This window comes from Labeo rohita, chromosome 12 (assembly GCF_022985175.1).
Source record: "Labeo rohita strain BAU-BD-2019 chromosome 12, IGBB_LRoh.1.0, whole genome shotgun sequence".
Taxonomy (NCBI): Eukaryota; Metazoa; Chordata; class Actinopteri; order Cypriniformes; family Cyprinidae; genus Labeo; species Labeo rohita.
Window position 1 is genome coordinate 26,217,579 of NC_066880.1, and position 11,537 is coordinate 26,229,115.

Consider the following 11,537-nt stretch of genomic DNA (forward strand, 5'->3'; position numbering starts at 1 on the left):
GATAATTACAAAAGTCGTAAAACCAATTTCCATTTTCATAAATGAACATACATGATAAGTTATGTAATGTTTGTAAGTTGCAGTCTTTAAGTTACTATAAATTGTTAGCCTACCCAATACTTCAATGGTCAGTTGTAAGTAAATAATTGTCTAGGCCTATTCTGACTTTTTAATTGTATTATTCCATCTGATTTTTGGCACCTTGAAGGCCTTTGTATTAAAGCCTCACGACGGATAATATAATTTTTTCACACCTAATTTCTGCATGATGCTTTGGCATCGGCTGGACGATTTCTAGCCAATTTCCTTGAATAAACATCAACAACACATGTTTTCAGTAGGACTTACAGGAAATAAATTCTTCCAGAAAACATCTGATGCTGGTAAACTCCAGACCACCAGAAACACATCAACCCAGCAAGACATACCTGAGACCGCGCGAACCTTTTCACATTCTAATTGAAGCTGTTGTCTAAGAGACAAAAGCGGAAAACAAACAAACAGTATGGACGCATTCTATTGCTTCGTTTGAACGTGGATGTTTGTGTACCCGGTAAAATTCGAGTTAAAACACTCTAAATTCGAACGTACAGGAACCTTGAATGTGTCAGCCTTTATTTATGTGGATATTCTACCTAGGTTATTACAGAAAGTCATTACACGGTCTTAACAACCGATAATAAGTATTGGTATGAAAAAAAAGAAACCAAAACCGCGGGAAGGCGGAATCTGGGAGGGAACATGTTAAATGCCAACGCTTTGAAATACGCCGTAATTTGCATATACCTGTAGGAACCTCTTGGGGTTTTTCTAGGCCTACCTCTGAAGCCTTTGTTTGCCCTGTCGATTCTTGTTGTGACCGACTACCCCTAAAGCTCAAGGCATTATTTCAGTAGTCACCCCCTCCTTCGCCGTAGTCTATCTTGTTATCTGCCAACAGAATACTAATAAAATCCAGTGACTCCAACATGTCTGCTCGCCTGTCGCCTCCTACAGCCTCTTTGCACGCAGCCCTACCAGGCTTATGCATGCAAACACATCACAAAATAACATCTGTCTGACTTAACCCTTTCCTAAGAGCCCAAACAGTGCGATATCACTGCAAACACAAGATTTGAGAGTAATTTCAAACGGAAGTCATAAAGGTAGGCTGTGGCAGAAAGCAAACAGAGCAAGCGAGGAAATGTTTTCAATTCGCATTTATTCAGTTTGACAGAATAACAATAAAACTACTTACAGGAATATAAAATGGTTCGAGCACCACCGTGCAGTCTCTGTCTTTCGAAGTAACACGAATTTAGTGGTTCTGTTTTATTTAAACACGTATGTACAGCTTTCAACATTTTGTACAAGTCTATATAACTTATGTCCTGAGTCTCTGACGTGCGCGACACCAGCCCACATTGTGGGTGGCGAGGCTTTTAACGACACAATTTGGGGTTCAATCGTTCTTTAAAACATTTTTAATATTCACCTATCAATGAACAAAACATGACAATAAAGGAAGTCATAAAACGTAATAATTTAAAACCACTCTAAACTTCCTTTACATTGTTTAACCTACACCTATGTGCATATGAAATAGGTCTGAGTAGCCGGGACACATTGAAACATCGTTATTATTATTAATTTTACACTACTGTTATTTCAACACAAAGCATTCATAGCGACATATATGCGTTCAAACAGTCCACAAAATGCCAACACAGGTGTGCTGTTACACTCCAGATACTCGCGGAGCATCTCTCAGCTTATTTATATTGAGTTTTTCAAAAGTCCTTTCCCTCTTATATTAAACTCTTCCGTCAGTGTCTGTTAATACACGGCCCCCACGCTCTGTGGTGGTCCTGGGTGGTGCACTGGATGCTGTAAATGTGATCCCTGCTGGTACCAGTGATTGCTGTAATCTTCCATGTAGGGGGGTGTGGAACTGAGGGGTGGCTGGGGGATCTGCCCCCGGTTGACCTGGCTAGAGTGCGCGTTATTGTCCCAAACAGCCGGGGATGGAGGGGAGTTGCAGGCCATGGAGTCGCTGGCGTTCGGGCTGTGCTCCAGCGGAACCTCGCCGTTCTTGTAAAGCTTCTTGAACTTGGATCTCCGGTTCTGGAACCAGATTTTGACCTGTTTAAAAAAAAAAAAAATGACGACTCACGTCAGTTTTCTTTTGGACGTCGCAAACAATATTAACCCAAATGAATCACTTGGATTTAATTGCGGACTTACATTTAAAAAAAAAAAAAAAAAAAAAACTAAAATGGCTAAAGTGACAAGTGTTTCTACTTTGAACTGGTTTCAGATACTTGAACCCCCACAGAGAAACAAAATACAGAACTATATATTATATATTATTTTTTTTTATACATATATATAAAACAACAGGATAGATTACACGTTACAAGTCGTATTTTTACCTTTCGGTAAACAGACAGTTGGCCTATCGAATAGAAGTTCAACGAGGTAACCACTTAAAATCAGTTGTCTGTGCTTCCGATAATTATGTATTGTAATTTATTATGTAACATAATTATACTTTTACAGATCAATAATATATAAACACTTTAGTGTTTAAAGATATTTAAGATGTGTGATGTTTGCCTCGACAGACTGCACTACGAAAACATTTACGCTACATTTATAATTTTAAAATCCTTAATATAGACGAAATTATTTACAGTAGTAATTGTATACTGTATGAACGCTGACAATTTGAAATGAAATTATTTTGAAAAGAAAATCGAGGTGAAAATATTCTTAAATGAACAGAAACAATGTTAATAGAACATCATGATGACAATATTTTTTTTTTTTTTCCAGTGCACATATTGCCCATATGTTAACATAAAAATAAGATGTCGATTTGTAATATCCTGTATAACACGATCCATAGCAATATCTTTTGATAAAATGTTAACGAAATCGTTTTTCCCCCCGCACATTGTTGTTGTAATCACTGGAAATAAATAACAATTAACGATATATAAATTTTCCTGATGAAAATTCGGGCAATAACATTTCAACACATTGGACACGAGCAATATTTTATGACCTGATAAGCTTGTCATCCGTATCTCAGTGTGCTAAGTGTTAGCGATAGAAGTGTAAGAAATCGCTTTAAGCTGTTAACGCAATGTCAAAAGGCACTCCAGTAATTATGTTAACAGAAATGTAAATGAATTTGAGCTCCAGTGTTACCTGTGTCTGCGTGAGCCCCAGCTGTGCGGCGAGCTCGGCTCTCTCCGGCAGCGCCAGATACTGCGCCTTCTGGAAGCGGCGCTGCAGTGCTGCGAGCTGGTAACTCGAGTAAATGGTGCGCGGCTTGCGGATTTTCTTGGGTTTTCCGTTTACCATCCGAACTTCAGTCTCTGGTTCCTCTTTGACTGGAAAGAATAAAATTACAGACCACGTTATGGCAAAGCAGAATCGTTACAGGACTTAAAAGAAAACGGAAAACCGATTGGTTTCGTTTTGGGACTGTGACGCAGAGTCACAGAAATTCATTAATATTAAACGAATCTGCTTTTTGAAAATTAAAACAAGCGACATTATGTGAGTAAAATAAATATATGTCAGCTGTGTTAGGCAGTATCAGATAAAGAAATGACAATTTGAGAAATAAATAGCTATAGTTAAATTATCTTTAGGTTTGAAGGAATGCTTGTATCTTGTAATTTGTAGGCCTACTTTAACAATAAAATATACAGTGACATCTACCCTAGACTCAGCTCGGAGTAATAATGATTAATCGCGTTACAGATGCAATAAAAATGTCATAATTGTTTTACAGCGACCGCAAGTCTGTTGTGATAAATGTATGTTCAAACCGGTAAATGTATAGTGTTATGTAGTACACTGCAGTGTTAAATGTATAGCAAACCTTTAAATAAATGACTTTAATTGGATAATAATACAGAGTAAAATGTTGAAAACAAGTAAATAACTCTAAACAATTCATATTTTTTCTCAAGAGAAAGGCGAACTTACGCTTCTCAGTTATCGAGCCGCTCAGAACATAATTTTAACATCTTTAGAAGATGCCTATTTTATACCGATATTAAAAAGAAAATGCTGCCTTTTTAAAAATGCATATAGCCTACCTCTGGCATATTTAATAATAATAATAATAATAATAAAAATATATATCACCTGCGCTTTGTGGTGGCGTCTGCAGGTCCCTGTTGTAATGTCCGTATTGTCTGTAAGTATTGTAAGGGTACTCTGTCTTGGTGGGGTAAGGTCCGGCTGATGCCCCCATCCCAGACAGATTAAACTGATGATATGAATTCATCTGTTGAGGGTATGGAGGACTCTGGTAGTATTCGTGATGGCTGCTGTAATAACCCATGTCTGTAGCCGATGACTCTGGAAGAGTCGGAGAGTCCTTAGAAGTCGGATGGCAACTCATAGAGCCTGAAAGATCGGTTGAAATACCGGGTATCTTCCTGTCATATGTCGGTCCACTCATCCTTTAAAGGGGGAAAAAACAACAACAACGAACGTCCACTTTATTTCCAGGGCAGACTTGAACAAAACATGCAGACGTTTAGTTCAGGACGATGCCTGTAACACAAAATCCTCGATGGGCTGCTTTCTCAAACTCCCTCGGTTGAAGTACTGAAGGTAATGGCAGGGATCTAGTATGAGAAACTCTGAATTATAGGGCACATGGGTGGACGCTCGGCTCCCATTGGCTCCTCGCTTCTGTGTTTTTTTCCCTCTCTCCAGCCCTGAGGGCGAAGCAAAGACTGTTCTCCGCCTCGCGCCTCAACGTCTCCAAACTTCAGCATTTGGGGATTTTAGCTGTTATAGTGATAATGAAGATGTGAAATGTTGCAGACATTTTAGTAGAGCTGCGGTGAAGGAGTTTAGCGTCTTTACACGCACTTTTCCTAGTTGCAATGACAATAAATATATTTTAAATAGCCGTCATCGTTTTAATTCTATAAATGTCAGTGCTATTATATTATTTAATATGAGTGCATCAACATTAGGTTACATCCTATAAAGTTTTATTTCAGAATCATGGTGTGTATGTTAAGAATTTGATGGTTTTAGCTGAATGACAGTCTTTAAAACAAAGATTCAAATTAGAAACAAAACTGTTTTTTAAAAAACTGTTTTAAGTTTTATAACAAAAGCTAGTATTATGAATCAAACTAGTGCACTAGTGCTTTAAAGAACCAAGAAACCAATACACTTACCTGAAGAATCTGTAATGTAAGTTTTGAACCATCTAGCTAACTTGAGAGGCTTAAACTAGTTCTTGACACAAACAATGGTTCTTTGCTGAACCAAAGCTGCTTCAATAATATTTTAGCTTATAGAATCGTGTATGTGGAAGGCCAGACTTTGCTGTTAAATCTCAAATGCATAAACAATTATTGATTTGTAAATGTAGCGCATGTTTGACCATATACTGTTGGAGACAATTTCTCATCAGTTCTCTTTTCTGATTCAGAGTGGCTGTGGTGAAATAGGCTGGAGGAGTTTATCTGCCCCACTGATCACCCCTGCGGCTCTCACTTGTGTGCCCTCTTTATTAGGGCAAGGCGTGGTACCAGAAGTACGACTTAACCTCTTGCACCCAAATAACCTTTATCAGCCACCGGCCTATAAATGTAAACGAGAAATAGAGGATGAGACGAACTGTTTACTGCTGCTCGTTATTTATTGTCAGTGGCCTATGCAAATGCCGTGCACCTGAACGCGCTGTGTTGACGGTAAACGTGCTCCTCCGTGTGTGAAGTTCAGCCGCAAGACATCGGTTTGTCACATACCTGATGTGCACAGTCGTGGCATGTAGTCAAATTCCATGGAGTCTTTGGAGAAACATGCAAACCAGTCTTGAGATCTGGGACGTTCTCACCCATGTCAATGTCTAGTCTGGTAGTTGTAATAGACTTTAAAATTAAATTAAATTAAATTAAATTAAAAAATATAAATAAATGTTTTTAATTTAGTCAATCAAGCATGTAGGCAAATCGTCTTTGCAGAGCTTATGCATCAAAAGGAATTTAAATTATCACCATTACTATTTTTATTTTAAAGTAGCCCATGCATGCATTCTCATTTAAGAATTTATTGCACATATAATGAGACTTGAATATTGTTTTGTAGCAGCTGTGTTTCCAATTCAAAGCCCTGTGTGTCCAGGCTTTCTTGTTTGTTGCAGCGCTGTGGTAGTTTTTGGTGTGATACTGCCTCCTTGTGGCTATAGTGCAATGATTCATTACTGTTCCTCATGGTAATTAGTTAGAACTACATTCCTCTTTAAGTAATTCTATAAAGGTTATTAAAGTTATTATGTGACAGATCCCAGCTCTGCTGAAGGCCTGTATATTGCAGTCTTGATTTTAACATTAATATATTAGCCTTTTACAAATAACTACCATCATATTTTAATTTATGATATTTAATTATTTTAATATTATTTATATTTATTCTTTATTTAGAATCATCTTCATTAATATTTTTGATGTCCTAAGCATTCACTGATTAGTTACAAATGTAATTGTTGTTGTTGTTATGACTGACTCTACCTCATTACAAAAACCAGGGTTATTACAAACTAAGGATAGATAGATAGATAGATAGATAGATAGATAGATAGATATTTTTGTTACTTTAAATACATTAAATGTTAAGTGAAATATAATAAAATATAAAAAACTGAAACTCATTTTATTTCAGCTATTTCAACAGTTTTCAATTTGTTTAACTTGTTTTACTTGTTTAACTAATAAAAATGACAAAAACGCACAAGAGGAAAACCAAGTAAATTAAAATGAAAATGGAAAATGAAAAAATAAAAACTAACTAAAAATGTTAACAAAAACTATGATATTATCTCAATGATATAAAAAGCACATTGGTAGAAACTTTTATTTATTTATTTGTTTGTTACTTGGGATTTCTTTGCATTTATTTGTGAAATTTACTGGCAATTTTTGAGTGAAAATTATTTAAATTAAATCCTGGACCGTTCAGTTACATTGTTACACAAATAAATAAATAAATAAATTTAAAAAATAAATTTAAAGTTAGCTCAAATAGAAATAACTCTTTAAAGCAAAATGGAGAGTCACAATTTATTTTAAGTTAGCAGTAAACTGAAACTGTAAACTCTGATTTTGAACATGCATTTCTTTATTTACTCTGAAATCGTTTATGTTGGGTGTTTTGGATGGTTTTGCTAGCGTTTCAATATGTATTTATATTTGTATAAAAGCGTGATGTGTAATAGTCTCATATAATCAGCAGGCGGCGCCAGTAACACATGGGTTCTTTGTGATCTCACCTGCACTGAGGGTTTTACTGTAAGCATTATTCAGCTTGAGTGCAGGAACTATAAATCACGCTTTAAAAAATAATGGTTAATAACTGTTATACAGACGATAAGAAATAATGCATTTTGCTCGTATGCATTTTTAAAAAGAGCATGCAAAGTTTCTGCAAATCATGTTATAAGACGATATTATACTTAATGGTTGTTTCTAATGTTGACTAATTTGTTCCACTACATGTAAGAACACGAGTAAGAAAGTTTCCTTTCCCTTCTTTTCATCAGTTCATTGTGGCTGTTCAGTGGAAAGACTGCATTATCTGAGTGCGCGCACACACACACACACACACGTTTACATGTTTTATGGGGACATTTCATAGGCGTAATGGTTTTTATACTGTACAAACGCTATTTTCTATCGCCCTACCCCTACCCTACACCTAAACCTAGCCCTCACAGGAGACTGTGCACACTTTTACTTTCTCAAAAAAACTCATTCTGTATGATTTATAAGCCTGTTTCCTCATGGGGACCTCACAAATGTCCCCACAAGGTCAAAATTAACTGGTATTACTATCCTTGTGGGGACATTTGGTCCCCATAACGTGATGAATACCAGGTGCACACACACACACGCCTGAAATGAGACTGGCAGAGGATTAAAGATGCATTGTTCACACTTTCCCTTTCTCAGGAATCAGCGCTGGCCAATTGTCTGGTATATCATGAGAGCTATGAGAATCAGAGGCTTCAGCATGTTAAAAATGACACAGACTCCTCTTTGAATGCCCTGATGGGAGCTCTTGTAGACCTTCTTTGTTTGATGTTGGAAGTGTTTAAACCTCTCATTTGTGGCCTGGCCAAAGCATTGAAGTTGTTCGGGGAAGCCTGCAATTACAGGATGAGTGTACAGTTCCACTGGTCAGCCAGGTTGAGCGCAGTCTTTTGTTGTGACGATTACAAATGGTTCCGTCTTTCCTCAAAGTGCGTAATTTCCATTAAGCGCTCGAAAATCCACCGGAAAGTGCGCGCAGCTGCGGCTTAACACGCGGCCCTTGGCAGGTAATGGGTGTTAAATTGGTGATGAATTAACCAGTGATGTTCACATGAAAACACTGTAACAATGTCTGGGTGTTTTAGAAATATAAAACTTTCACCAAAGTACATAATGCATGCATGAACTAGATTAGATCACAATGACAGTATACGTTTCAGTTAAAAGACTAATGTGAATATTTAATACATATGTCTGTATTTATATACGTTTGCCTTTTCTTTATAAGATGCGTTAAAAAGAGAAGTGTGTACATGTTCTTCCTTAGGTCACACACTCTCTAACTAATGAAGGGAGGATGAGAGGAAGTTTGGAATTTCATTAAGGTTGGAGTGGCGGGCAACAATAGCCCTCCCACTTATGTTTCTCTCTCTCTTTGCGAGCTACAAACCAACTCAATTTCTTTGAGAAACACATCAGAGAGCACTCTGGGGTAATGAAGTTCAAGGTTTTCTACACAGACTGAACAACAGGAGCTCTGCGTGTCTTCACTTAGGATGAAGAAATTTGAAAAAATGTATAGAACATAAAAGATGGGAAATGAAAAAGTAATAGTGTGCCATCCAGTCTCTTTTAATTGAATTAACCCAATTAGAAAACCAACATTAAAATTTCATGCTTATTTGCTATTTAAAATGTAAAGTAAACAAGAGAACTCGATACTATACTTCATAGTATGGTTAGAGCTGTGGAAATGTGGGTGTGAAGAGAGGAGAAAACAACCACTTATACAGAGAAAGAATATTAAAATATGAGCAGAGAAAGAAATAACAAACAACAACGGAGATATGGGTCACCTTGATATATTGTAAAAATATAATAGTGATAATGAACTCTCAAGAAATCGGATCGTAAATAAACCAAATATGTTTTGATAAATTATTATTCTATAAAAAAATAAGTAGAGATATTAGTCTATGTGAAAAATGAAGAAAAACATTTAAAAGTTCTATTAATATTTTTAAGTTTACCAGCACTACAGTCCTAGAATAAATGACACACATCAGTTAAAAAAGGAAGAAAAAACGCATTGTTCATTACGCACGAAGTTCTCTTTCATGTCTTATTGCGCTTAAACTGCAAATGCACAGAAGTTTATGTGAAAAACACACATAAGGTATGTCTGTGAAGGTAAACAGCTGGAAAAGAAATTGCATGTTTATAACAGATCTGTGTATTGTGACATCAGCGTAATATACTGTACTTATACCGTCTGATAATTTGATACAAACAATAAAATAAAAACAAATTTACTCCCTGCTCTGGAAACGTCTACAGGTCTACTAAGAAGACTTTTTTGCTTGAATGCTGCTTTTAAATGCTACAGCATGAAGACAAACATGGCGGATTGTGTGAGGTATACTAAGGGCGGGGTCCGTCAACAGTCGTGGGCGGGGCCTGTAAAATGTGACGTCACCTTTTAAGGATTCTGTGAACGGCTTGTTTTGAGACACTGCTTATGATTAATGGGGATTAAAAAAAGGAGTGGTTGGATTTTTATAATTTTAGGGTGGTTGTGTACACACTGCCAACACACATTTATGTTCAAACAAAATGTAAAAGTGAATTTTGCATAATAGGTGCCCTTTAAAGGGACAAATATAATGTGCGAGCAGAATCTGTGTGTGTTTTACATGGACATTTCAGCTGTGCTTCCAAATGCAAGTAATATCTGTTTCGTTTTATTGACATCTTTGTTTCATTCATGCTATAAGGTAGTGTCTTCCCAGCGTGTTGTAAAGGCTGCAGTGGGAGGCAGTGTTGGGGTTATGAGCTCAGTTAAAGGAAAAGAAAGGAAAAGCCCCAGTAATTCACTCCCAGAGGACCACAGCTGTCAAAGGAGTCAGTTAGCAAATGACTGCCAGCTGTGGCTGGATGTTGTGAGGGAAGCCTTTGCTCGATGCCGCAAAAATTGATTCCAACTTTCTATCAAAACCCTCTTTTGCTTTATTACCCACAAGCACGTATATGAAGCAAAACATCCACTAGCGTTTACCATCTGTTTACAGTGAGCTAATGATTTCTGGGGATATTTCTGCATCTCATGCCTTCATCTTTACCCCTACACAAATACAGGTGACCTCTGACCTTTAGCCCTATACCCTTTCCACCAAAGGGATCCCAGTTCCCAACAGGTGCAACTCTATAATGCTGCATGTTCTTCTGCAAAAATAAAACATTCAGTTCTTTAAGATCATAAACAAAGTTTTTTAAAAAAAAATCTCATCTGTAGTGCTGTAAAATATAATGTCCATCTTTAATTTAAAGGAATAGTTTACTCAGAAATGAAAATTTGCTGAACATGTACTCACCCTCAGGCCATCCAAGATACAGACGAGTTTGTTTCTTCATCAGAATATTTGGAGAAATTTAGCATTACATCACTTGCTCAGCAATGGATCCTTTGCAGTGAATGGGTGCCGTCAAAATGAAAGCCCAAACAGCTGATAAAAACATCACAATAATCCACAAATAATCCACACAACTCCAATACATCAAATACAGTCGTGTGAAGTGAAAAACTGCATGTTTGTAAGAAACAAATTTATCATTAAGATGTTTTTAACTGCACTCTTTAATCAGGAGAGAAATATGCACAGATCAAGCACTGTTTACAAGCAAAACCTCTCTAAATGAGAAAACGGGGTCAGAAAGCTTTTGGATTTCATCAAAAATATCTTCATTTGTGTTTAGAAGATGTATAAAGGTCTTACTGGTTTGGAACAACATGAAAGTGAATAATTAATAACAGAATTTTCATTTTTGACTGAACTATCCCTTTAAGGACGTCATATATTTGATATTTCTTTTCATTTTGAAAACAACTACAGAGCTAAAAATAAACATTCAAGGGCATTCCACATGCCTTCTAAATTTTATTTAAAGACACATGATATGCATCTAATCTAAGAGTCTATTTATTAAAAATATCACATTGCTTCTCTTCAGCAAGAATAGGATCTGTTGTGTTTTCTCTGAAGCTCTTATTTACGTCTGTTCTATTCTTTGGTTTTCCAGCTGGTGTCTGTAGAAATAAGCGGCACTGAAGCAGCTGGTTTCTCTGGGTGACGGGAGCTGGCTTCACAGGAATGTGTTCATTTCGCAGGACAGACTTATTCTGAACTGCTGGACAGAACAGCTGTGGTGGGAGTGAAGGGGGTCCCTCTTCTCTTAATGAACTCCGTCATTGCATTCAATCTCTTC

General features: G+C 36.8%; 1 protein-coding gene across 1 annotated transcript; it reads right to left on the reverse strand.

The window, feature by feature from the left end:
- Positions 1-1,184: 1,184 nt before the first annotated feature.
- dlx3b (distal-less homeobox 3b) lies at positions 1,185-4,611 on the reverse strand. Its single transcript, XM_051124603.1, has 3 exons — positions 4,144-4,611; positions 3,193-3,377; positions 1,185-2,121 (listed from the first exon to the last, which is right to left on the reverse strand). Exons 1-3 carry the CDS (start codon positions 4,460-4,462, stop codon positions 1,816-1,818), a joined length of 810 nt encoding a protein of 269 aa, XP_050980560.1. The 5' UTR covers positions 4,463-4,611; the 3' UTR covers positions 1,185-1,815.
- Between the last annotated feature and the right edge of the window lie 6,926 nt (positions 4,612-11,537).